At 53.2% G+C, this 25328-nt stretch overlaps 8 protein-coding genes across 8 annotated transcripts; 4 read left to right on the forward strand and 4 right to left on the reverse strand.

The window, feature by feature from the left end:
* Nucleotides 1-286: 286 nt before the first annotated feature.
* Nucleotides 287-1219, forward strand: HD553DRAFT_369084 (uncharacterized protein; the record flags this gene model as incomplete). The annotated part of the gene is made up of 1 exon (XM_046184145.1): nucleotides 287-1219. The coding sequence occupies one exon, from the start codon at nucleotides 287-289 to the stop codon at nucleotides 1217-1219; it is 933 nt and encodes a 310-aa protein (XP_046037785.1).
* A 2480-nt stretch (nucleotides 1220-3699) lies between these two features.
* On the reverse strand, nucleotides 3700-5325 carry HD553DRAFT_308890 (P-loop containing nucleoside triphosphate hydrolase protein). The gene is made up of 6 exons (XM_046179602.1): nucleotides 5083-5325; nucleotides 4865-4998; nucleotides 4775-4791; nucleotides 4412-4708; nucleotides 4246-4325; nucleotides 3700-4169 (listed from the first exon to the last, which is right to left on the reverse strand). The coding sequence occupies exons 1-6, from the start codon at nucleotides 5155-5157 to the stop codon at nucleotides 4074-4076; spliced, it is 699 nt and encodes a 232-aa protein (XP_046037786.1). The 5' UTR covers nucleotides 5158-5325; the 3' UTR covers nucleotides 3700-4073.
* Nucleotides 5326-5785: 460 nt separating this feature from the next.
* HD553DRAFT_207487 (uncharacterized protein) lies at nucleotides 5786-7284 on the forward strand. Its single transcript, XM_046177135.1, has 2 exons — nucleotides 5786-6657; nucleotides 6722-7284. Exons 1-2 carry the CDS (start codon nucleotides 5973-5975, stop codon nucleotides 7243-7245), a joined length of 1209 nt encoding a protein of 402 aa, XP_046037787.1. The 5' UTR covers nucleotides 5786-5972; the 3' UTR covers nucleotides 7246-7284.
* A 71-nt stretch (nucleotides 7285-7355) lies between these two features.
* Nucleotides 7356-8946, reverse strand: HD553DRAFT_270552 (putative 3',5'-bisphosphate nucleotidase; the record flags this gene model as incomplete). Its single annotated transcript, XM_046177671.1, has 6 exons — nucleotides 7356-7550; nucleotides 7680-7734; nucleotides 7823-8281; nucleotides 8405-8621; nucleotides 8705-8775; nucleotides 8867-8946. The coding sequence occupies 6 exons, from the start codon at nucleotides 8944-8946 to the stop codon at nucleotides 7356-7358; spliced, it is 1077 nt and encodes a 358-aa protein (XP_046037788.1).
* Nucleotides 8947-9524: 578 nt separating this feature from the next.
* Nucleotides 9525-10459, forward strand: HD553DRAFT_207551 (peptidase S24/S26A/S26B/S26C). The gene is made up of 4 exons (XM_046177136.1): nucleotides 9525-9657; nucleotides 9732-9990; nucleotides 10064-10174; nucleotides 10255-10459. Exons 1-4 carry the CDS (start codon nucleotides 9623-9625, stop codon nucleotides 10384-10386), a joined length of 537 nt encoding a protein of 178 aa, XP_046037789.1. The 5' UTR covers nucleotides 9525-9622; the 3' UTR covers nucleotides 10387-10459.
* A 73-nt stretch (nucleotides 10460-10532) lies between these two features.
* On the reverse strand, nucleotides 10533-13199 carry HD553DRAFT_340925 (nitrogen permease regulator 2-domain-containing protein; the record flags this gene model as incomplete). The annotated part of the gene is made up of 8 exons (XM_046182591.1): nucleotides 10533-11608; nucleotides 11684-11814; nucleotides 11882-11979; nucleotides 12060-12154; nucleotides 12217-12367; nucleotides 12439-13008; nucleotides 13076-13100; nucleotides 13177-13199. The coding sequence occupies 8 exons, from the start codon at nucleotides 13197-13199 to the stop codon at nucleotides 10533-10535; spliced, it is 2169 nt and encodes a 722-aa protein (XP_046037790.1).
* Nucleotides 13200-19838: 6639 nt separating this feature from the next.
* Nucleotides 19839-21445, forward strand: HD553DRAFT_207583 (uncharacterized protein). Its single transcript, XM_046177137.1, has 3 exons — nucleotides 19839-20045; nucleotides 20109-20652; nucleotides 20721-21445. The coding sequence occupies exons 2-3, from the start codon at nucleotides 20248-20250 to the stop codon at nucleotides 20985-20987; spliced, it is 672 nt and encodes a 223-aa protein (XP_046037791.1). The 5' UTR covers nucleotides 19839-20045; nucleotides 20109-20247; the 3' UTR covers nucleotides 20988-21445.
* A 1564-nt stretch (nucleotides 21446-23009) lies between these two features.
* On the reverse strand, nucleotides 23010-24901 carry HD553DRAFT_349161 (uncharacterized protein). Its single transcript, XM_046183438.1, has 7 exons — nucleotides 24768-24901; nucleotides 24282-24704; nucleotides 23772-23794; nucleotides 23629-23671; nucleotides 23529-23571; nucleotides 23416-23442; nucleotides 23010-23363 (listed from the first exon to the last, which is right to left on the reverse strand). The coding sequence occupies exons 2-7, from the start codon at nucleotides 24499-24501 to the stop codon at nucleotides 23222-23224; spliced, it is 498 nt and encodes a 165-aa protein (XP_046037792.1). The 5' UTR covers nucleotides 24502-24704; nucleotides 24768-24901; the 3' UTR covers nucleotides 23010-23221.
* Nucleotides 24902-25328: the final 427 nt, after the last annotated feature.

Genomic DNA, 25328 nt, shown 5'->3' on the forward strand with positions numbered 1-25328 from the left:
GTATTTGATATGATAGCGTGCTGTCCAGCTGTTTCCCCTGCAGATACAACATCGCACCATTCTGATGTAATTCGGAACAAAGGAGTCACCTCCTTGGGGAAGCTCGCATCTTCGCCTCTTCGAGTGCTAAGAGACCGAGGCAGCAGGAAACCTACAACAGGCGAGGGATTGCTTGTCGAAGGGGAAGGATCGAATAATTAGTCTCCCTTCTGTCAGTTCAAAAACAGACCCAAACTACGCGCTCTCTCGGTCACGCAAGCACAGCGAAATACTCTGACATCTCAACATGGGTTGCTTCGATTGCCTCGATGAATCCGGATCCGAACCTGAAGACGTAGTTGTCCCGCGCATCCATCCTCAAGTAGGTAACCCTGCGGATGCTCAGGCCCCTTTAGGACGGTCCGACAGCGAAGGAAACGTGCCGGGAACTATCCCTGAGCAAGTTGAGCCTGTCAGCACCGCACGTGGCCCACTCCCTCCAAGGGTTAGAGTAGTCAGGAATGAAAACGGAGGTGTACAAGTTATTGGCGACCTTGAGGGCGGCGATCTCATTTGGGACCCGGAACAAGGACGACTCCGTTACACCGACAACAGTGGAAGCCACTATGTACTGGGAGGAGACGACCGTAGGCGAACTCAGCCAGCCCACGGTCAGTCAGGGAGGTCTCGACGCAACAGACGAGGGTCCACAGCCCTGAATCGTCAACGCTCGTCCCCCGGTCCTGACGCATCCACTGGAGCGAATCAAGAAGCCGAGTCCGGACAAGGCGATGAAGAAAGTGATGAATGGTCTGATGCCGCCACTCTGGTCGAGGGAGATGAGATACGAGGCTCCCGTTCCCCTCGGCGCGGCCCAGACGGCTTCTCGAGCGGACGGAGCAGCAGGCGACCGGGCACGGGATTCTCTAGAGGATGGCAGAGTGGGGATGGATCTTCCGTCCAGAGCAACACTATCAGCTCAAGGGGAACGTGGAATCAGATCAACTCTTTCAGCTCGGGGGGTACATCAAACGTACAGATCAGCTCTGTCATGTCAGGGGGGATCGCAAACCAATTCAACAGCCCGCATCAAATCAATTATGCCGGTTCAGGCTTCCAAGTCAATGGTGTCATCGTAGACTACTACGGCGATCCAAACTCTGGACCCGATCTTTCAAATGCTACGGTCCTCAACATCAATGGCGAACGGAACCCGGGGGGTCGTATGCCTCGCAGGTAGTCTGCCGCATCTGTGCCTTGTCGATGTTTTCGTATGTATTGAAACCTTGTAATATGTCTGCTTCATGGATGCACTACACACGAACGCAGTCAGATACAAGGGGCCTACCTGGAGGTTTCAAGCCTGCATAAGCGGTTCCCATCTCTTTCAGCAGATTACGTGGGAATATGTTACGGGCAGAAATATGACGTGCTGCAGCTTGTAGGCAGAATGACCTGTCGCGGCTCGTACTTCCCTGTCGGAATGAAGGAATCTCCGCAAATATAGAGTCAAATAGCAACAAGAGAGATTATTTCACGGGGGAGCAGCCTCTGCTAGCGCTTTCATAAAAACCTAACTTTTAACGAATCGGGTGCAATCGGAAACGCCGGGAGTCAGTTGCGCTTTGGAAGGGAGGGCCAATCAATCACGTCTATAGAGGTCAGAGGGTCCGTTCCGTTGCTTGCAATGTTCGTGCGCCTGGAATGTCATTTATAGATTGTAGAGATCATGTTGGTTTTCAGCCCTGACAAAGTTGTTCGCCAATTTAATCAATTCACCAAAGTGACACCAGCTCCCCACCACAATCCTAGTTCGGTTAGTCCCGGTCAGCAGCAAAAGCCCACGTCTACCACTGAGCCGATCTGCCGATACGCTCTTTCAATCTTGGGTCGGAGACACCACAACAAAGGGAGCAAAGATGGATCGTCGCAATGTCATCGTCCGCCCATAGCCGAATCATTACATCGTACTATAAAGAGCGATTCGATGAGGGGTATTGACCACGGACTAGAATTAATTCGATCTGCAATTTGTTACTCGCAAGTTAATCGATCATGGTCGACTGTGCTGCCAGTGTGGCGAAATGTCTCTGCAACCCATTGTGCAGGCTCTGCCAGAGACTCTCGGACCGCCCTCCGAAATCCCGGTCTGTGGAATTGGAGAGCCAACCGAGAGTCGAAGCCACCTATCGTCAGCCGATGGCCACCCTTCGGGATGCCGGTACTCTTGCCCCCCTTGAGCCATCGGAAGGGAGAAACAGGGCGAACTCGGAAAACTCAATCATAGTGACTACCGAAATCACCATTCGATCTGAAGTAAAAACACGCACAGCACCTGGATCCAGCGTGCACACCGTATCCGAAAGGTGATGAGTCCATCTGACCCTGACGTGCTCTTCTGTAGCGTCTATCAGGGTCGGGGAGCGGATCCAGGGCTGGCAATCCAAGTATCTAGTTGTCGGGCATTCTGCAGAATTTAGAGTATTGATAACATCCACACTGCCTCATGAGATGGACAGGGGTGGAGCATAAAGAAAGGTCAAGTGGTCTTAGCCTTTATTGAACTGTGAGGTACTCTCAGAAGTCTAAGTCGACAGAAACCCTGAGACTTCTGATTTGAATTGCGTGTCTGGCAAACATAGTCTGGTCGGGACGAGCTAGGCTATCGCTTTGACCTTGCAGGTTTAAACGATGAGATCTACCGTGCTGAAGACAGCGCCAAATGCCTGACCTTCGGGAAATCTTCCAGGAGGCTGTCTACGAGGACAGTTTTGGCTCTATTCTCTTCCGGACTGAAACCACGTACTCGTATGCACTGATTGATCCCATTCAAGGAAAGCCACCAGACCATCGACGCCTCGAATACTTCGATGAATGCTCTGAGCTCTACATCCTCAATCCAATATTAACGAATTTGCAATCGGTGTCAAGTACTTGAGTTGTTTCGGTTGCTACAGTTTGTGATTCATCGCATCCCCACCTTCATAACCTTCAGTCTCGCAGACTGACATGACGTCGGTTGGTAATGCCGAGACTGGTGGAAAAGGAGTAATCGGACAAGCAGAGGGAAGCGTCGGCGGGAAAGCGCAAGTACGACCAGTCGCCACAGTGATAGCTCCCGCCGATCAACGTTCAGGTCAATCCATCACCTTCATCTGCACATCTTCAACCGGGTCACTTGATCGACAAGCCTTGTCTTCCAGCAGCATTTTCTCGGCATCAAACAAGCATGCCGAGTCATTCCACAGGCTTGTTTCACCAGCGATTCAGTGATTTCGGAGACCTTATCTGTCTTTCTCCACGCGAATGAGGAGCAAAAGTGATTGACTAGGTTCAGAAAAACCCATGCGTGACAGGGAATACTATCGCTGTGAACCTTTAAGCGCAATATGTGACGATGCGCACATTCCCAACAGGACAGGTGACTCGGTCCTTGAAGCTGAAGGTCATATTTCTGCGTTTCCGCTCATGCCATTGTTCTGGACCCCAGACACGAGGGATTTGATGCGCAATCGCGCGGGACATTTGACTTCGTCAAAGGAGGTCCAAGAAGCATGCCCAACGTGCCGGGTGGTTTTGTACAACAAGAATGGCCCACAGACGGAATGAATCAGCATGACGAGCCGATGATCAACACTCTCGGCCATTTTGAAAGACACGCGACGACCCTTTGCAAAACCTTATACACCCAGCGCATCAATCTCAAGGACATCGATACAGTGCAGTGAATAGACACAGAAATGGACTAGGACGGCGATATGTACGGATGACCCGCGAGCTGCGGGTGTCTATGCATAACAATTACTTGTAGAACGCTTGCGACACATATGTCGCAGATACCAAGGATACTGAGGCCGTCGAGTTACGAGGGAAAGAGGTCACGAACATGGAGCCGGTCATAAGGCCTCGCAGCGCAGGAGGGGGGCCGGAACATGTAGCGGAAGAGGTACACGAGATCGATGATAGCGTGCAACTCGACTCTCGGATGCTGGGGTCGACACTGGCTCCATCGGTTTCGTTTGCGCAGCAGCCATTTCCTCGTCGTCCGCATCAGGCTCGTCTTTTATCAATTACGATGTATGATATAGCTTGCTTCATTGCTGTGATATATCCAAGGTCCGTGTGCCCACCCGATCCGCCTGCGAAGCCTCGTGCGTAATCCATATGAAAGCCTTCAGCGTCCCGTCCGGCTGCACACCCGCCCGATTCATCTTTATCAGCTCGAAGCAAATATCCAAAGAGTAGCAGGCAGTATTGGGAGCTCACGTTCTTGCCGCTGGGTAAGAGGCTCAGCATGCTCTCTTCGACAGTCTTCATTGTCTCTTCGTCTAGTGCTGAAGTCGGTTCTAAGGGTTACGTAGGGCGAAAATGCATGGGAGATTCAGGTTCATGGTCCTAGGTCCGAAGTGGTACGACAGTACATCAGGCTTACCGTCAAGTAGCACCACTTCGGCCCCTCCCAAACCCAATCCTACAGCGAGCCCCAACCGCTGTGCTTCTCCACCGCTCAATTCCGCCCATTCCCGGTCCCACAAGTAAGGCTCGATCCCCCACCCTCTCGCCAACTTGACGGCCCGGTCGAACGCTTCGTTGCTCGTTGACGCCAGTTTACCTTTACCCCGGCGGGAGGAGAAGGACGAGATGGTCCGAAGAAAGTCGTGAGGGGTTCCTGGGAGGAGGGATGGACGTTGTGGAATGTATAGGACTTTGGTTCGATATTCCGGCAGACCTACAGGAAGGTAGAACCGGTCAGCGGATGGCGATGGGGAGGGCAAGGGAGACATCTGCATCATACCGTATTCTGAAGGCTCCCTATGATATAGAGAATAGGCTTGCTTGTTGATCAGCAAGAGACGAATCCACAGTACTTCCCATCGATACTCACTTTCCGTTCAGGAGAACCTGTCCCTTGTCGTATACGTTCAGCTGTGCGATGCATTTCAACAACGTCGTCTTTCCGCTCCCGGATTTGCCTTTGAGAATCAAAACATCGTTCTTCTGCAAGTCCAGGTCCACATCCTGACCGAGAAAGGCGAGAGGGAACTCTGCTCGTCAGACTTTGCTAACTCTGCGTGTCTGATGAGGAATTCAGGGCGATCTCACGTTGAGGATGGCGGATCCGGTCCCGTCGTCCCGCCGTAAGGTGAGCCCTCTTAATCGGAGTAGCACTTCAGACATCTTAGTGTCTTCACTATGCTTTCTGCGCTCTAGACGGTACACGGCCGTGACGCTCGTCGAAAGAGGTAGCCAGATCGAAAGAACGTTGCTAAGGAGGATATCTCTATCGGCCTAATCCGAGTTGAAGGTAGCTGAAGTTCATGTCTGTGCTCAGAGTTTCATATCGTTATACATATATGCATATATACATGACGTCTTCGACGTGTGCCACACAATAAGCAATAAGTGAACTCGCTATGAGATATGGCAATACGAGAAGGCTGCTATGTGCGGTACAGTCCAAATATCCCGTTTACCCTCGATATCAAACGTATCATTGATCTCCCTCAATAATCATCGTCCTCTCGTTCGTGTATCGACCCGCCGCGGTTTCCACCTTTCCTCCCTCGATCGACTGAACTAGCCTTGTTGGCGCTTGATCCGAGCATCAGCTGCCGCATCGACCATTGTACACCTCAAACCATGGCCCACCTTCTCGACGAGTGCAACTTGATCGGTCCTTGACCTCTATCCGAATCGGCTCGGCCCCGCGCAGCTGTATCTGCACCCGATGACGCCAATATGAAAGAGAAAGTGGACCATTTGAGCTGTCAGGTAAAGGGTAACCCTGGTCTCATCTCGGCTTTGGGTATGAAGGTGGCTTGACTGAAGGTTGTAGAGGCAGAGGTCGCTCAACTCAAGTAGTTCACCAACAAAAGGGATGAGGTACTCAAAGAGTATCTTGTCAAAGAAGCGGAAAAACTGCAAGCACCTCTCGAAGATGCTGAACATCTCCTGAGGATTGGTAAGGGATTCTTTCCCACCGCAGCAAAGTCATGTCGAGCTCCCGAGACACCGGATTTGTCGTACCCTTCCGTGAAGGATTCATCCGTTCAATACGACCTCGAGCCGATGTGTCTTCCGCCGGACCCTCGACTCAGCCCCCTCACGGCCATCCATTCGACCCCCCTACCGCTCCTCGAGCCGATGTGTCTTCCGCCGGACCCTCGACTCAGCCCCCTCACGGCCATCCATTCGACCCCCCTACCGCTCCTCGAGCCGATGTGTCTTCCGCCGGACCCTCGACTCAGCCCCCTCACGGCCATCCATTCGACCCCCCTACCGCTCCTCGAGCCGATGTGTCTTCCGCCGGACCCTCGACTCAGCCCCCTCACGGCCATCCATTCGACCCCCCTACCACTCCTCGAGCCGACTTCAATCGAGCCCCGTTCCGACCTCGATCCTCCCAGGAGCCAACGTCAAGTCGGGCTCACTTGGCTCAACCGGCACCGACCTATCTCGAAGGGAAGGTTGCCCAGCTGAACGGACAGGTCAAAGGCCACAATGGCCGTATGTTGACTTTGGAGGCGGAGAAGACTCGGTTGAAGGATGTAGAGGCGGACGTCGCCCGCCTGAAGCGAAACAGTAACGAGAGGGATGAGGCCTTGAGGGGGTATCTGGTCAAAGAAGCGGGAAGGCGTCGGGCGGCTCTCGAAGACACTGAGCACCTGCTGAGGATCTGTAAGCTACCTTTCAACGACGTGGATTTGAGGACGCTGAACATCTGCTTGCTTTCGTTATTTAGGTTCTTCCAACGAAGGGCCCTCTACGTTGTCGACTGAGGAGAATACCCGCTCTCTCTCGTCTTTACCTACCGCCAGCTCTCTTTCCTCTCTGCCTACATCTGCCTCCCTCGTCTCTTTGGGACCTTTATTGCCTTATCCCAAGCTGAGGAGGTCGTTGCCACCTATCAGTCCTGGACAATGGGACCGAAACCTGGATATGGCCTTCAAGCTTGAAAGGATTCAGGAGCTGCGGAGGGAGAGGGAACGGGACACAGAAGAGAGGGAACGGCAGAGGAAGCGGGACGAGAAGAGGGATCGGTATGAGAGGAGGGACATGGAGACGAGGGAGCATAGGGGAGAGTGGAAGGGGCGAGAGCAGAGGGAACGAGATGAGAGGAGGAACATGGAGACGAGGGAGCAGAGGGACATGGAGACGAGCGAGCAGAGGGGAGAGTGGAAGGGGCGAGAGCAGAGGGGCGAGAAGCGGGAGCGGTCCAAGGAGGACAGCGGAAGGGGCGGAAAGACAGCTCGGACAGGCTACTAGTGATTTGCACGCAGTCCCTGTTCATCTCCATTTGATTGAGACGCCGTTGTACACCGGAATTGAACCTTCCGACTTATTTCATATACCCTTCGTCTCGTTGACTACTACATCTAAACCTTCTTCCCGAACTCTTCGATCGCCTTCTTGACGCTCTCGACAGCTTTCGCATGAACCCCACTCGCAGCGGCTACGATGCCTTCGTTCGCGCTCAACGTTCTGCCTCGGGCGAAATCGAGAGGTGCGCCGTGCATGTCGCTGACAACTCCACCGGATTCGGAGATGAGGAGCGATCCCGAAGCGTGGTCCTTTAGGGGCGTGCGAGACGTATTGTTCAACATGAGACGAGATGTACAAGGGGATTGTGACGGCGAGAGATGAGAGAAGAAAGTCAGCGGAAGGACGGCGGCAACGGGAGGCGACAGGTTAGTACCCACCCAGATCTTTTCTTGGTAATCCTTTCCACCGATATATTTCGTAGGAATTCTCAGACTATGCAACCGACGCAGAGCCAGTGTTCATCTCGAGAAGACTTTCTAGACGGTACCCGCACGCGCTCGATTCCGCATGTGAGACTCACTAGCAACCCCCTTCTCCTCGACCCAAAGCACCATACTTGGCCTGACTGTCCATCCTCAAACTAGTACCTTCCTGTACGCCCAGTAGCTCTCCGATCCTCGCCTGTACGCTGTGTGCCGAGTGTCCACTCTCGACGCTCTCCAGGAACCTCAATGGTGTGGGTTGTTCCGGGATGGTGGTCTTCTCCCATTTCGCATCGTCCTTCAGGCTACGCATCCACCCTCCTTCGTTCTTTTTGGCGAGGAAGAGCACTCCGGTCTGGGAGTCGGTGACAGCTGTAGTACCCAGGTTGGGGCAGGCGAGTACTCCGAGCTGGACGATCCCGTCGACGATCAAGGCAAGGCAGACGGCATATTGTTCTTTACGGAGGAAGCCTAGGGTACCGTCGATAGGGTCGATAGTCCATGATCGACCGGTCGGGCCACCGGTATGCGAGCCGAGATCGAGAGCGGTGAGTACGCTAAGGGATTCGGGTCGGGTCGAGGTTCATCGGATAAAGGACGTATCGCAAGGTCAGCCTTTCGGGTCTGTGCGATCACGGTCTGGTCCATCCCACCACAAAACGCTGCCAGCCGACACTCACCTGTCCTCGGAGAACGACTCTCCCTCTCCCCAGATTCCTTCGCTCTCCTTGCCCAATTTTCCCTTTGCGAAACCCTCGTTGACGAGCCCTACGACCTTGTTCCTCAGCCCGTCGTTCTTGCGCAACTCGGTCGTGTCCTCTTCGCCCACGATCTTGTCCTCGGGAAAGGCGTTTTGGAGGTGAAGGGTGATCAGAGCTTGAGCGGCGAGGTCTCCGACTACACGGGAGGGTTTGGAGTCGAGATGTGTTGGGTCAGCGGGAACTCATCGAGTGCGAGTTCGAGGTAAGGACAAGGCTTACTGGTAACGGGGCTCTTGTCCGGCTTGGAGACCTTGTCGTCGACCTTGAGGGTGTCCTGTACCGACTTGGTACTGCGAATGCGAAATCAGAAACGCAATAATGAACGTTTTCAGCTTCAGCCAATGTCGATACGCTGTAAATCAATCTGTGATTATAGCTCACACATGACAAGCTCGAAGCACGGCCTGCACGGCGACTTCGGCCTCTTTGGTATAAGTCTTGATGGGGAGCGCGGATGACATGTTGCGTAGCGTTGTTCTCTGTGTCAAAGTTGATATAGTCCGAAATATCTTGACTCTATCTAGCATGCGTATGGTATCGGATGAGGCGGGGGAGTTGTCGTGTTTGCTCATTTTCGGTTGAACAAGCTAGAAAAAGTCGAGACTCAATTCCCCCCCCTCGCTCGCTCGCTCATCGCGGGGGCACGACTGATCCTCCCCGGAAGCAACCGAATTGACACGAGACTCGGGGACGTGTTCTTGATGCTCAGTAATACCCTTTATCAACGGCACCCTCGTTCGACACCGAACCCGAGACGCATCCACCGGAGCCACAGATGATAGTATGTGCATCAACTGCGAGGATCACCAAAGAGCACGTCGAGTTCGAAATCGAATTGTTATCGAGGTCTAGAAGAGAGATCCCCATAACGGATATCGCGTACAGAGTAGTAGTATCACGTCATCCGCTTCCGACGAACGATGCGTTTTCGCACTTTCAAGGGGGAATATGCGTTATTGACATTGAGGATGGAGGGACCTCACCGGTACTGCCGAGATGGAAAGTCGAGGTTGTCAACCATCGCAACCATCCAACCAGATCCTAAATGCAACCAAATACGGGTAATAGCTAATAGCTAATAGCTCATAGTACATTTAGCTAATAGCAAAATCGGTCGCCTGGCACTCATCATCTACCATGTCGACGCGATCGAAACACTTTCGAGACGGCCTGTGAGCTGATCGTCAGGCGGTGACAACCTACCGAATCCCTCAAAGCTAATCCTTCCTGCAAATCCCCACTACAGACGTCTCCTCTTCTGGCTCCCACCTGCCCTCTTCTTCACCCGACACGTCTACTCGGTAGCCAGCGTGTCCGGAGCCTCTATGCAACCGACTTTCAATCCCGGACACGCTTCGGCTCCTCTCCACCACGACGTCGTCCTGCTCGACAGATGGAGCGTGGCCCTGAACCTGTACAAGCGAGGGGACGTCGTCACGCTCTGGTCCCCGCAAAATCCGAAATTGATGACGACCAAGCGAATCATCGCTTTGGAGGGTGATCTCGTGAGTATGAGAGGACGTCGACGGGTATCGTCTTCGCACGATCAACTCAATGTCTCTCACGAATGCGTTCTAGGTCCACCCGCTGCCCCCCTCCCCGCCTACACCTGTACGGATACCTCTCGGCCACTGCTGGGTCGAAGGGGACTCGCACTACCACTCTCGGGATAGCAATACCTACGGTCCCGTAAGTCGTATCTAGTGGTGACTCTTACACATGCCCTCCTGTTTACGACTGATCGCGAACTGAACCCTTTGCTGTGCCAGGTCCCGCTCGGTCTGATCACCGCCAAAGTTCCCTACTTGCTCTGGCCGATGAAACGCTTCGGACCGGTCGACATCGGCCCAGAACAGAAAGGGCGGGTACGAAAGATCAAACAGAAGGCACTGGACGTCTAGGATCTACGACAAGCGACATTGCGCGATCGCGGTTCAAGCTGCTGTGGGATCAGCTCGAAGCATTATGCCTCCATACAACCGGGACTTGGGTACAACTGACGACGACAACGACGATACTACGACAATGACGACCGCCTGATCACGACTCAGCGCAAGACGACGACGACCTTCCCGTAATCGCCCCTCCCCGCCGCTTCCCTCTTTTCCTCGCTCAGCCCTCGCAGATCCTCCGGCAATCCAGCAATCTTTCTTAGATGCTCTTCCAACCTAGTCCACCCCATCTTGAACTTGACCTGAAGCTCGTCGGCGTGATGCAACCCGTCAAGATAACCCAACATGCTCGCGTGGAGGTTGGTCTCTTGTTCCCTTTGCGGGATCGCGCTTCCAGGGGTCTTGAACCCGTTCGCTCGAGCTCGTGCGTCCCTCGAATTTCGATGGTGCCCGACGGGACGTTGGCCGGGATTGAGGAAACCGGTATGGCCAGGGTTCGAGTTGGAATTATGTGACGAAGGACCTCCGCCAGCCCGGGGCGCTGATGCCGAAGTATTGTGAGAGGTCGAGATGAAATTTCCGCCTCGTGTGGATCTCACACTAGAGGACAAGATCGACGTCTGCGGTTGGAAATACCCGGGACTCTTCGTCCCCGTTCCTCCCGATGGGTTATTGGCAGTCTGACTACCGCTCTGTCGCCCGGTCATCGAAGTCACTTGCATGAATCCGCCTTGTAATGGAGAGTCTGACCTAGCTCTCCAGATCCCTCCTCCGAAATTGGGCGATGTACCTAGACTGCCCGCTGTAGAGACAGTCGTTCGGAGCGTGATATTCGATTCATTACGTCCCGGTGCGCTCGTCCCGGTCGTGCCTGATGTCACCATGCTGTCTTTCCTGCCTGCACCCGTACCCGTTCCCCCGCCCACTTTGAGCGCTTCCAGACCGCTAGTCAAAGCCAAGTCGGGCTCCTCATCGATATCCCCTATTCTCGCCCGTTCTTTCGATCGATGTCGAACCGAATCCCGTGCGTTGCCCGAGACCGTATCTACGTGGATCGGCCATCGATGGACACGACGTAGGAAACCCTTGATGATCCCGAAAGTGACGAACCGTCGGACATCGATTCCCCTCGAACGGACTTCGTTGGTCTCCATCCATTCGTGTACTGTGATTCCGGGTCTTAGCTGAGAATAGAGGATCGCTAGGATGGGCCAGGAAGGAATGGGAAAGCCTATGACACGGAACCAGCATTGGCTCAATCAGCTTGTGAAGTCACCGGCTGATTCTAAGAGGTTCTGAGGCTCACCAGCATGTGTGACATAGGCTCCACATTCCTCTGACACGCTCTTGTCCTTGATCTTGCGTTGGATGGCGGGTTTGCAGGTATACATGTTCGAGTACTGAAAGATGTCGATCATCATGACCACCTGGTAGTATCTTTTTTCAGGAGCGGCATGATCTTCAGCCTTGACACGTAGACACGGCGCCCGACTGGCACACTTACAGGAAATGCTGAATACACGAACGGACGCTCTCGAGATCTGCATCTGCGAGTTGTGCTATTCGCTCTACGTGCTGTACCCCGTCGATGTATTGGCAGATCTGTTGGGTCGTTCACGAAAGCGTCAGCTGCCCCCATATGGACTCGGCTTGACCAAAGACAGCAACACGTCTACACATACCTTGCTCGCGGTGATATCCCAGTTGGCATCTTTGAGCTTCTTGAAATCGATGAGAGCTACGGGGACGTGCCAGTCATGGACTGCCGGCGGATTAGCTGCGAATTGAGCGGACAAGATTAGTAAACCCGAGGGATGAGAGAATCTTCAGACCACATACCATAGAAGGGGAAAAGAGAGAGGTCCAGCGAGTTGATATTGTCCAGGACGATACTCGTGCCGGAGTACGAGTTGAGGTCTTCATGCAATTGTTCGAGAACGGACTGGATCTTTGCCTGAGACGTCTTGTTCGACAGCCAGCGTGTATCCAACTAGATCGACCTCAAACACATCTTAGCTTGATGACCTCTCTTGTCTCGATTCCTGGCGTTGAGGTACTCACCTCGGCTGCCCGCATGATCCTCCCGCACTTCCTCACTACCGGCTCGAAAGCGCTCAGATCCGACAACCGATCGAACACGAATGCGATGTTGAAGATGAACTCGTTTCTTTCGTAATACGAGTCCTCGATCATGCAGGGGAAACCGACGATCTTGTATCTCCCGGAACAACAGGTGACGAGCCGATGTTTCAGAGGAGCCTTGGGGATGATGAATTCGGCGATGGTGTTGAACTCGATCATGGCCGGTGCGATGAGCGGTTTCGGGTTATAAGGGATGCTATGCGTCGATTGAGTGAGAGGTGATGGAGACCTTCTTGATGCTGAACGAAAGGTCCGGGAGGGAGAAACGGAGAGGGCTCGTTTGGATGCCATAGAGGCAGCCCTCTGGGGTGAGCTCGAGTGTGATCGTGCTGGAGTGCCAGAGGGTGGTGTCGGGGAGGGTCTCCGGTCTGTCCGACTGCTGATACCTGCGACTGACTTGTTCAAATCTTCTGGCTGAGATATCAGGGTCTCCGGGACTTGATAGGGTACTATCGGTCCGCGGATGGGGTCGAACACCGCATAGAAGACCTGAAGACAGGCATAAGATGAATGGTCAGTCAAGGCAGAACATGTTTTCGGTCGGATCTGTTCGTACCCCGACGATCTGCGGCAAGAACGATCTATCACAGTGAAGGGTAAAGGAACCATCAATGATCATTTCGAGCCATGATCCGTCCAATGGACTCCTCAACCTACTCATCGGAAGGACCGGCCACCATGGCTGTGGATGTAGTCCGTAGCTTCGGATCACCACCTAGTCGGCGATGGCTTCATAAACGTATGCCTCCAGCTTTGGAATGGAATCTACGGTCTGCGTGGACATAAATCCGAGTTGCGAACGAGTATGCGGTACATTCGATAATGACATGCGGACGCCAGTCAAGAAGAAGGGAATGTAGTATGGTCTAATGGTCTATGATTATGATGTATAATCTATGACTCGTGATTCGATCTTGTGATGAGCGTGGTCTCGATGCGTGCCAGGTCGCTCTCGCGACGTGAAGTACTTCTTAAACAAGACGGACGTTTGATCGCCAAACCACGCGCCGGGCGCCGTCCGAATCCACCGCTGTATATGTTGTTCACATCTGAACGTTATACTATTACTAAAGACGGGATGCTGGGTATCCATTATTACTATATAGATGTACACTCCTACGTCGGTCTCTCTACCACTCACTTGTCCGGCAGCCCAGCCCGGGGCAGAGGCCCGACGGACTCACCTCCTCCCCGTCATTTCCGGCCCTGCCTTCTCTGTCCTCCGCCTTCACCTTCTTGTTGCTACTCAGACTGGTGTAGACGATGGCTTGGACCAGGTAGAGTCCGGGAATGGTCAAGGCCTTGTCCTCCTCCATCCCGATCTCCCTCAACTTGTCTTTAGCCACCTGATGATAGGCTGCAGCCATCTTTTCTTGACGAATGGCGCCCCTCCTCAGGATCTTCTGAGCCAACCGTTTCTCGAAGGATTCCCGGCCATCTTTGAGGGCTTTGATCTGATATTGGAGTAACGATCAACATTCCGAGGTGTATACCTCTTTCTCATGTTCATTGAAACAGGCAGCTTTCTCTTTGAACAAACCGGCACCCTTACGAAGCGAATTGACGTCCTTACTGAGCGAACCAACGTTGTAAGTCGTCAACCGGAGGGTGATGCTGTGTTCCGACAGATGTTGATCGACTCGAGCGATATCATGGACTTGGGATTTCTTCTGGTTGTGTTATAGCGACGCGCCTAACAGGTTGTCGATCTCGACTTGCTGCTCATCGATTTGAGCCTTCTGCCTGTCCATCTCGACTTTCTGTTCGTCGATCTGAACCTGCTGCTTATTGACGACCCAGTTCAAGACTACATAGATTTCTTTGGCTCGAGTCAAAATGGTCGGAAGATCCGCAATTCGTTGAGTCATCTGAGCTGCAGTCAGGGTGCGAGCCCGAGAAGGGCGAGTCGACATCGTGTTTCGATTGTGTGGGAATGGGCAGTGAGGTCGTCGGGTGGACGTGCTATTGTTGTGTTCAAGCGATCAAGGTATAGTCCTGCCACAGTCAAAACAGAAAAGGGGATCAGCAAATGCGATACTGTCCGGAGCTACTTTTACCGACTCACGGAGGAATCTGCGCGGCAGTAGGTATAGGAAGGAGAGGACGTTCCCACCCTAGCCTTTCAGACCTTGATGCGTAAGTTCTGTTTGACCAGGAGCGACTAAAATGGGTTGGTAACGCGGTTATTGGGAGCTGACAAAAAGTTCAGGTCGAGGAATGTGGCGATACGGTTTTTCGATGTTGATCTCTGGTCTCTGATCTCTGAACTGTAGTAGGCTTCCAGGGCATCAGCGCCGGTGTGACCTGGGCCTGCGTTCTCTGATATTTGATAAAGGCACACGTGCTGTCTAAAATCTCGACGGACCTGATCGGTAGAGCAGAGTGTCTCGATCGAGCCTGGAAATGATTGATCAGCCTAGAGGACTGATGAGATTGCTGTCGCTCTTGCGCCTGACCCTTCTTCGATCACGGCTGGAACGCGCGCGCGCCATCGCCATCATTTTCGCGTTTCACCCCCTCCGGCGATCAAAAACATACGGCTACTTCTTATCCGGTGATCACTTTCCGGCCACGAGATCGAGGCCGATACCCCAGGCACATTCAGCGAGTAGAAAAAGACAAGCCAACAGCATAGTCTTGCACGTGATCATCGGGGATATCTCCCTGTGCCACCAAACAAAAGCGCTGAGCAGAGCGCAAAGAAAGCGCATTTTTTTCACCATCGCCTCATCCGCACTCTCCGCTCCACGATCCACGAAGCCCACCATCCAATCTATAAAAGTTGAGAAGAAAAAGGCTTTGATATCGACGTCAAACCTTTACAGGATCGCAAAGACACACACTACGACGACGATGATGGCGAAAAGTCTTCGCCTCGACTTCTCCGTCTCTACTCTTGCTTCGAACGTTCTTATCCCTAGCTATCATCCAGAAGTTGACGTCCCTTTTCCACATCTCACTACAGTTGGAAACGGTCATGACAGTAGAATAGTATCGGTATATAGACTGTAAGTATCACTTCAAGCTCGATCTCGTGACGATAGCTGACTGACCCGAACTCAACTTCTGTTCATCTCACCCGATCATATCGCTCATCCTATCGTGCCCGTCCCAAAGTCGCCTCCCCCCCGAAACTCGAGCTCTTCGGTCATTCTCTCGCCTCTCCCCCGGTGGCCGCTTAAGAGTGCCGGGCCTTTCACCCAAAACCCCCATCGCATTCGATGGGTCGCCTCTCCCCCGGTCTGGTCAGCTGCGATCAGTCGGGCCTCTCACCCTCGGATAGAGCCGAGCTCTCCGGGTCGCCCCTCCCCGCGGTTATGGAGCAGAGCTCACCGCAAAGCCAAGGGTCAGTATAGTTTCTCCTGCTCGTGCCTCGACGAAGCTCCTCGTTTTGCCTTTGTGATAGGTTCGCAGCGGGCTGGAGTAGGAAAGGAAGGTGGGAGACCGAGGCTTCGGAGCAATAAGTTGGGACGATAAGGACAGGTGATTATCGGTTCCTCTCTTTTTCTTTTTTCGTCCTATCCCTGTTTCCTCTTCTGGTATCCCTCGTCGTTGCAATCCTCCCTCCTATACCTCGAAGTCGGGCTCTGGTCGACATATCCAATCTATACCGGTAACCATGCGGCGGAATATCGGTGCAGCCAGCTGTCTATACGGCCATCGTGACAGTCACGATCTGGGCTGTAACCTCGTCACGATATCATGGGCATTAGCACCGCTTTCGAAGTCGAACGCATGCGATTCATCCTATCAACTACAGATACAAGGAGAAGGAAGCCACCCGTCGTTGTGCGAAGATTGTTTCACACCGACCGTATAGTCCTGTGTCGCCATCGTGACCAGCTTCCGTCAGTCGCCTAGAAGACCGTCTCACCTACATGGATCCTTTGACCGGGCTCGGACCTCTCTGGTGAGTCTCGAGTCCGTCGTATCCGTCGTACACTCGCTACATCGGTCTGACTTGGCTTGCAATGGTGGATCTCAGTTACCGCGCCGACTTCCAACGTTGCCTCGTTAACAACATGGAAGAACAGCTTGCACCGCGTGTGCTTCTTGAGATATATTCGGACGGATAGTAGGGGAGCTTCATCGGTGACGTAAGTATCGAATGATATATGGCGGCTTCAAATGCGTTGCATTGACGGTCCTCTATCAACGTATTCCTCATAGGGGTCCAGGACCTGCGATGGTTTGGGTACATAGTCCCTGTACAGTATCATCCCACTCGCAAGGAGCTTATACTTTGTGTGACCGATCCAGCGATTGTTCCACACTTCGATAGAGCGGGAGAAGAGACGGAACACAAACGACGACATGCTTGAGGAACAGAGGTTGCCATCGATAACGACAAGCTCGTATAAATGGGATTGGGGAAGCTCCGATCTCGTGCGATGAATTTATTGACTATCCGAGGGAAGCACGACGAACAGAATCTCTTCCCGCCTAGGAAGTGATTGTATGTCTTGATTCTATGGTATAAGATCGTTTCGATTCAGGGCCATTCACCTGATCATAGATATCTGCTTCGTCCATTCTTTCGCGCTGAAATGTTCTTAAGACGTGAACGAAGAAGGCTGAGACATAAGTCGGAATAGGTTGAGCGTCCTTATTTACTTGGGCGTGAGTACGAGGACACCGATGAAAGATCCGCAGATGTTTGACGGCCCTTGTTCCTTCAAGCTAATCACATCTCCAGCTCCAAGTTGCGGGTAACATGAGCCTGCCTGTACCTGGCCGCTTATCCAGTTGACCTTCTCTTTGCTGCAGGCGTCCTTGGAAGGGAAAGACGCAACGCTCCACATCACTTCCGAAGCTGTTTTCTGCTGTAATCACGAATTGCGTATAAAACCTGCACATGGGAAGGAACACATGACAGTAGCATATACCGTCAACAGATAGAACCTGTCACAATACATTCATTCCCCTGTCGATTTAAACAAATCCTGCATCCCATGTGAGCCCTCACGCCACTCTGATGTTTGCAATATGATGATAGCGAAGCAAGTGAATCCCGGATACGCTGAAGATGAAACTGAGGCGGAATTTGGTCGTCTATATAGTAATGCATCGTGGTATACTGATTGAATATAATACATCGACATGGCATTCGGGGATCGCTCAGATCTCGTAATGTGCAAGGCGCGACGAATATCGCATCGTATATCGGTACACTAGCCGTCATGATACAGGATTGAAAAATGTCTTTTTGCACATCAATTACGAGCTGTCGCGACTCCAACTTCCCACCTCGTCCTGGATGCTCACGAGAAACCTGATCGTTTTCGGATCAGGCCCGTGTGTCCGATCATCCCCTATGTTATTGATTGTTGTGACGAAGCGCTTGTGCCCGGAGTGATATAATGATCCCGGATGTTGTCGGAGGGTCAAGGGGTCGTGGAGGTATGGAAGGGAGAGACACGCCGAGAGTTGAAAATCGAATTACCTTTCATCGAGGCCCGCACGCCCCATCGTCTGTTCCTCCTCTTCTCTCCCCTACCCTTGCTCCGTTCATCAACCGCCGGTTCCTCTCTCAATCCCACCCCGACCCTAGCCCCGATCCACCCTCTATCGCTGCTCCCTCATGTCACTCTGCCAGATCGCGCACCGCAAGTCCCCGACAATCACAAGCTGACCCTGGCCGTGGGTGGGCCGTGCGAGCCGAACTAGATCACAAGGTCAGCCGAAACTCAAGAGTATAACCAATAGCCTCGTCACGATCGACTTACCAATCCCGCGACCGACATCAGCGTCCCCGACTGATAACATCCGCCTATGGATAGAGAGTAGGTCAACGAGGTCCTCTGGGACGACGGCGGTGATCGATAGACATCGGTACAACGGTCGGACTTGCCAGCTTCGAGGTGCTTTCGATCTTGTGATTGTACGGCGAACTGACTTCCACATCACAGGCGAACTGGCACGCTTCACCCTAATGACTCATCTGCAGCTGAGCGGTCGGGCAACAGCCCTTCACTTCCCGATCCGCTTCCGAAAGTCCTGTCCGGTGACGATACTCGAGAGTCGAAATCACGAGGTGGCGTGGGTGTTGAGGCTCGCCATCACGAATCCCAATCGAGAATGCCTTACGAGTCTCATCCCCCCCGTCGGGGCGGGGAAGCTGCAGCCGGGCATTCAAGGGTCTTGCGAGAGGAGAGGGGTCGATGCTCGTCGCGGCCAGCAATCCTCCCTAGATAAACAACGAGTCAAACCCCTACCGTTGGAAGGGTAAGGGCGCTACAGTACGAGTATCCAAGAAGGATGCCAGGAGACGGAGCGGCTGTAGGAAACGAGAGACAAGCGGTGACAGAATCAACCGGGTCATCAAGTCGTCAGCCTGGTTCGGTACGGAGGGACGGTTTCTAGAGTTCGGATACTTAGCGGTATACATCGTCGTGCGTGGACATCGTCTTCAATCTCCAAAGACTAGAAGAAGCCAACAGACACAGAGGACGATCAAGTTCTGAACTCAAGGACCGAGTCGAGAGGACTTACCGGCCCAAACGTACCCCGCCCGGATCGCATCCCTAGCCTGAAGAAGACGTAGTCCACATGCGATCAGCAATCCAGTAGTTCGAACAGGCTAGAGACATACAGAATGATTCGAAGCTGGGAGAGTGTGAGCGTTAAGAGGTCGAGATGTGAGCAGTAGAAAGAGCAGTGGTGATGTTATTGTGGCACGGGTCGTGGTTGTTGTGTTTGATCTGTCGGATGTGTTGTTGTCGCGGCGAAGTGCGCTCGAGCGCGAGCATCTTCCCTATTGGCCACTGGCCATTGGCCGCCTCTTCGCCTTGGCAGGATGACAGTCGCTGCACCGCGGATGAGGCCGAACACGAACCTGGAGCCTTATCCAGCAGGTTCCAGAACGTTTCGGCACGAATCGAGACATCGCCGGTCTAGGTCCTGCCTCGATGCCTCGGTTCCCAGGTGATCTCGGAGATGCCGGTGTGCCGAAGGTGAAACGCCCCAGGACCCGAGCTCGCGCGCGTGGGAGGCGCAGATCGTCGACAAAGTCAACAGGCGCGACAAGGAGGAGCGGAACCTTGATCATCAATTCCATCAATCCTCTAGGCTCATCAACATCGAACAACAAACAACAAGCTTTGATCCCCGATCCATCGATCGTCCCTGACATCAGCTGAAGATCGAAGACCGACAGTGTTGCCCGATCGGGAAGTTCCCACGCAAAAGCGCAAAGTGGAGCGACAAGCGCAGAGCTGAAGGGGGGAGGGGGGGAGGGGTCAGGCGGTCAGTCTAAATCGATATCACACGTCAGGGATATCTTTGCTATTTTCTACCAACACCCGAGTCACATCGCAATCTATTCAATCGACAACCTCGTTCCAAACCCTTAGACGGACGGGATCATACATCCAATCGGCAACCTCGATCCAATCCCTCCCACTGCCTCGATAATCTATACAACCGACAACCTCGATCCAATCCCTCCGACTGCCTCGATAATCTATACAACCGACAACCTCGATCAAACCCCTCAGATTGACTGGATCATTTATCCTTTCGTTGTCGTACGTGACAGGACTTCTTCGCTATGGGTGGAAGATTTGCTGATGATTTTGCTGCCCGAACAGAATCTCCAACGTTCCCCGCTCAATCGACTATCTTCTCCGAGAAACCTCTCCAGCCTCTACGACGATCAAAGCCTCCTTCGATTCGACTATCTTCTCCGAGAAACCTCTCCAGCCTCTACGACGACCAAAGCCTCCTTCGATGCCTCCTCGAACCCACAATATGGGGCCGGCCCAACTTACTAGAGAGGTCATCGCATTAAAGGATCAAATGATGAGGGCAGAGCAGACTTATGCTGCCCATAACGAAGTCATCAATGGGCAGGACGAAAAGATCACCCAACACGACGGCAAGTTCGGGGTTGTTGACGAGAAGCTCACCCAACACGACGGCAAGTTCGGGGTTGTTGACGAGAAGCTCACCCAACACGACGGCAAGTTCGGGGTTGTTGACGAGAAGCTCAAGGACCAAACTATCGCTGTCGCATCGCTCAAACAACATCTTTCTGAACATGAGCGCTCGATTTGGATCTTGAAGGAGAAGGATGGCAAGGTGAAGGCGAAGGAAGACATGGTCACCGATGAGTTTGTAGCGAAAGTTGAACAAGTACGTTCATTCCGAGGTCACCGAGACCTTGATCAAGATTGGCTGACTGTCAGCACATTCTACTGTAGAAACTCCATCAGAAATTTCTCGCTCGACAGAAGAAGCTCGTCGAATATCACCTGTCCTTGATCGAGGATGAGATGAAGGCTCCGGACAGTATTGCCTCTGGTAGCGACTTTGGAGGCTTCTACCTGATGCCTCCAACCGCCCACACCGATCTCAGTAGCTACAGCAAGCCCACTCAGCTCAAGAGGAAGGCGGACAGGCAGGACGAGGGAGACATGGAAGACGGGGGGGAGTCGAAGAAAGGGAGGCACGAGTCTCCCCCAGCATGATCCTTCACTCTTCCCGCCTTTGAGCGAGATTCTCGTGCTATCCCGACGCCATCACATCATGACACAAGTCTCGATCGGACAGCGTAGTAACGCCGCAAGCATTCCCTTCCTCCATGTCATCGGTCGGATTTCTGAATTCGGATATTTGAGTATCACGAAATGATGCGATCGGATTGTATGATACTCTTCAGTCATTACTTCACGTGGTTTACAAGCTACTGTATACGTTGAACTGGTTTGGTTGTACAATTGAACAGGCCCGTGTTCTCACAAGTGAACCCGAGTCGATCTGAGAGAACCCCACGACTCAGTCATTAATCCTCTTCGATTGACCTTCACTCACACTGAGTGAGCCGATTTCTCCAGCTTTCCGCGCACCCTGAAGTCAATAATGTGGTTGACCGAGATCAGGACGTGCTGTCAAGGAAAGACTCTGAGGTGCGTCGGATACATCGGTACTATCTGTCGACATAGCTGGTTAGATCTTCAGATCTGGGTATAGATATGACGAGGAAAGCAATAATCGTTCAACACTGACAGCATCGTAATGTTGCAATGACTACGCTACCATAGTGTGGAACTGTACAATAAGAACGTAATGCAAGGTCGATGGACTCGGCAGCGAAAATTAGGAGACTCTCGGTCGGAACGTAGCGCAACCCAATACCAGATGATGCCAAGGCGAACGAACTTGACGGAACCACAGAACACCGATCCCAATCTGTCTAAAAAGGGATTATCCGTCAAGGGAAAGGTGCAGCACCTACCCTGCTAAGCGCTATGGGATTACGAAGGGGTTCTTGGAATTCAACCGACTTCTCTTCATATGCCTCGGCTATACATTCCATTCGTCAACTCTCTATCCTGACTTGAGCGAATAGGCGGTGCTCACATGAAGTTATTCTATCACGCCGACGACATCGAGATCGAGACTTGAAAGGAAGCGTTATTACTTCGGTTGGTACCTTCTGCTAGTTTCCCACGCGTACAACGCGGAAGCGTTCCTTGTCTTTTCGCCCATTCGCTGCCTCTAGAGCACGATCACCCCGAGGCCTTGGGAGGATCGCAGCATCGTGTCCTTGTTTGCATGGCTGTTCGCAAGTCAACCAGTCATCGGCACTGAGCAAAGAGCGACAATCGCGAATCATACTGTTTATTCCAGGACGGCGCCGAGCGGAGAGGGACAAGCAAAGGGATCCGGTATTTGCTACCGATCTTTTCAGAGCGGCACCGGGAACAGGTTTTCAGGTATTTGCTACCTAGCCTGGGTGGATCGTGGGCTGTCCCTCTTCCTCCTTCAACTGTGCGAGTCCATCACGACAACGATCATCGCACGACGATCAGATATTGCCTACCACGGGACACAACGATCATCGGCTATCGCCCGCCATGCCATACGAAGAGAGGTACATCCCTCTTCTCGCACCTCAACGTCGAACGGAGCTCGGGGTAATGCAGGGGGTCTGCTCAAGCCTGCAGATTAGAGCAGATAGACAGAACGAACGCGAGGACTGGTTCTCTCAGCAACTCACCGATCATCCAGGCGCTGTTGTCAACAAGTTGTCGATGGTCGTGTAACGGCCGCAAGCCATCCCAGGAGCGTTGATGCTTTGGCTTGATAGTCACCTTCTATCCGCGGTCGACCGAGGTGTTCGCGGAGTCGTCGAACTCATCGGTCATACCGCCATCGCCTATACATCGTCTCATCCCTCACCATGGTCATCGTCAAGTTCGGCCATCGGTTGGCGTAGAGCTAAACTGCTGGTTTGCCCTCAAGGGAATCATTTCGTGATGTTCATGCTTTGTTCTCTCAGCGAGTGCGACCATGAGATTGCCTTGCGCAATTGATAGATAATGTCCCGAGTACGACCATCAACTGCTTCAGCGTGCTGGGAATGTAATGCTAACGGATTCAGACAAGGCGAGTATTGTATAGAATAGATTCGAATCGCTGGTGTTACATACAAGCAACTATCGGACGAACAGCGTAGTAACGCCGCAAGACTGAGTCAGACCCGTCTCCCTCCTCTTCTCCTTCGTCTTCCCTCGAATATCTTGCCGTGCTGCTGGTGTGGCTAGACACCTAGGTGATGATCGCTTCTCGCATCTATCACTTTCGTTACGCTTTGATCCGGCGGCTTCGTAGTTGTTCGTATCTTCTTGGCGCGATCGAGATTAGGAGTACAGGAAGAGGGAACAAACTCGACGGAAACACGTCCATAGATAAATTACCTTTATTCGTCGGCCCCGCCCTCATGGAGTCCCGTCTGCTTCTTGCCGATCTTGAGGCCTTCTTGTCGATCTTGTCCCGTTTCGAGAACTGATCTCGCAAGCCGATGTTGGTCTTGAAGCAGCTCCTGCGATATCCGAGGCGGCCTAGAGATCAGCCAACTGTTGGGATCGATCGACTGTGTCACGGCAGACTTACGAGATGGTCATGCGTACAAGGATCTCACTATAATTCGACATCGATGCAAAGCGAACGGGAGGAGTCAATATCACGGGTTCGTTGTCGACGAGTGGTGGAAGCACAAGACTTACGAGAGACTCGACGTGCAGTCCGTTTTACCATCCCCGGGTAGAGCTAAGGAGAAGACGATGTGAGATACTTTGAACTGGATTGCTGAACGGATGGACTCACCCGCGTCGAGCTTGGGACTGGCTTTGACGCCCGAAGGTGCTGCCTACCGGGCCACAGGCAATGTACCGATGGCCGACTCACTGGTGTTGCAGCGCGTTAGCTCGAGACCGTCGGAAGGGATTGAATAGACCTCTTGGACTTACCCTTGTAGGTGACCAACTAGACCCTGCGGAACGGTCGGTATGCGATCCCCCCCTCCGGTTGCGAGCATGTATTGCGATTAGACAACAAGCTCTCTGTATCACCTCGGGTAGGTTACTCGCAGCGACCGCCTTACAGGGGCTCAGCGGACTGCCAGCGAATGAACCTGACTCCGCTGAGGTCTCGACCCCTGGCTGGACCCGGACTGCCGCGTGACCTGCGAGGCCACCCCTTGTGGAGCTGGTTCCCTCGACTCATCACCCGACCGCCTCACCCGATTCACCGCACGAGCTTGCCGCCCCCCCTCTGGTAACCCGAGCAGGAGGGAGCCGGGTTTCTCTTTTACAATCGCAGAGCTTCGAGAATTCACGAGAGGAAAGGAGAGGAGAGGAGACGGAAAGGGAAAAGATCGAGAGGAGAAATCGCGGGAGGAAAGCCTGTGTTTCGAGATGACAAAATAAAACACGACATCAGACACAAAGACTAGCAAGCAGGAACATGGTATGACTCACGCCGTTCTTCCGTTGCGAGGCTGACATCCACTGCCTTTATCGAGCCCAGGTCAGATATCGAGATTGTTGATGGCGGTGACTCGGTGATGATCGCTTCGTCGTCGGGCCGGCCCTTCTCCACGATCATGACCCGACCGTTTACCGGGGCGCCAAGTATCCGTGAGGTCCCAGCCGAACCCGCCAGAGCGACCACCGCTCTTTGAAGACACGGGTGCTCCATAGAGGACGGTATCCAGCGATCTCACCGTCTACAAGGCGGGGGCGTCGAGAGGCTGGACTCGATGTTCAGAAGTCCACCGGCAGCCCGACGGAAGACGGCCCCTTACGAGCGCCGAAACCCTATGGGACCGCCGGCTTCGCTTTCCCTTTTCACAACATCGAGGGTAGTCGCACTGCAAACAGAACCGTTCAACCACACAACGGCTGAGGTGTTTATCGCATCGTCAGCAAACACGCCGTCCGTTACTGAGGGCTGGACTGACTTACACGACTTGGAATCCACTCGCCTGAACTGATTGGAATAGCATGAAGAACGACGGTGACATGAGATCAGCATCCAGCAGTTCGAACAAGTGTAACGACACGAATGGAGATGAGTAGGGAAGAAGGCTGTTGTCGCTGGAGTAGGGAAGTCGAAGTACCGAAGAGGAGAAAGGGGGGTAGGTGAGAGTTCGAGTAAATATAGCTAGCAAGAGGGAGACGGGGGGAGGCGAGGGGGCGCGGAACGGGAGGCAAGCTCCACAATGATCCAGCGATCAGGAAAAACCGCAGCGCCGAACGTTCTCGCAAGGGCGCAGGGTCTTGTTTGCACCGCGGACAAGCGTCTCTACCTCTCTGCGACTATCTCCGATGTCTCCCCTGGGAATCGTTCCGATCTCTCATTGTGCCCGTTCGGATCGAGAACACAGCCGATCCGATCCACCCAGGGGCAGATCGATAGAAGGAAGGCTGAAACGCCAAGCACGCGCTTCGCGTGGACTGTCGCACAAAGTCAACAACAAGGCGCGAGAGGCAGGGAAATGTTGATCAATCCTCTAGACCCATCAA

This window comes from Filobasidium floriforme, assembly GCF_021052385.1.
Source record: "Filobasidium floriforme strain CBS 6241 chromosome Unknown HD553scaffold_7, whole genome shotgun sequence".
Classification (NCBI taxonomy): Eukaryota; Fungi; Basidiomycota; class Tremellomycetes; order Filobasidiales; family Filobasidiaceae; genus Filobasidium; species Filobasidium floriforme.

Coding starts and splice junctions, on each gene's coding strand:
- HD553DRAFT_308890 (XM_046179602.1), bottom strand. CDS start 5,157: ATGTCTGAAGTGCTACTCCGATTAAGAGGGCTCACCTTACGGCGGGAC. Junction 4,326..4,411: donor CGAAGTGGTGCTACTTGACG/GTAAGCCTGATG, acceptor CGTAACCCTTAG/AACCGACTTCAGCACTAGAC. Junction 4,170..4,245: donor TCTTACCCAGCGGCAAGAAC/GTGAGCTCCCAA, acceptor GCGGGTGTGCAG/CCGGACGGGACGCTGAAGGC.
- HD553DRAFT_207487 (XM_046177135.1), top strand. CDS start 5,973: ATGTCGAGCTCCCGAGACACCGGATTTGTCGTACCCTTCCGTGAAGGA. Junction 6,658..6,721: donor TGAGCACCTGCTGAGGATCT/GTAAGCTACCTT, acceptor TTCGTTATTTAG/GTTCTTCCAACGAAGGGCCC.
- HD553DRAFT_207551 (XM_046177136.1), top strand. CDS start 9,623: ATGTCGACGCGATCGAAACACTTTCGAGACGGCCT. Junction 9,658..9,731: donor AAACACTTTCGAGACGGCCT/GTGAGCTGATCG, acceptor TCCCCACTACAG/ACGTCTCCTCTTCTGGCTCC. Junction 10,175..10,254: donor ATAGCAATACCTACGGTCCC/GTAAGTCGTATC, acceptor TTGCTGTGCCAG/GTCCCGCTCGGTCTGATCAC.
- HD553DRAFT_207583 (XM_046177137.1), top strand. CDS start 20,248: ATGCCTCCTCGAACCCACAATATGGGGCCGGCCCAACTTACTAGAGAG. Junction 20,653..20,720: donor TTGTAGCGAAAGTTGAACAA/GTACGTTCATTC, acceptor ATTCTACTGTAG/AAACTCCATCAGAAATTTCT.
- HD553DRAFT_349161 (XM_046183438.1), bottom strand. CDS start 24,501: ATGGAGCACCCGTGTCTTCAAAGAGCGGTGGTCGCTCTGGCGGGTTCG. Junction 23,672..23,771: donor CTAGTTGGTCACCTACAAGG/GTAAGTCCAAGA, acceptor GTGGCCCGGTAG/GCAGCACCTTCGGGCGTCAA. Junction 23,572..23,628: donor CAGTCCCAAGCTCGACGCGG/GTGAGTCCATCC, acceptor TCTTCTCCTTAG/CTCTACCCGGGGATGGTAAA.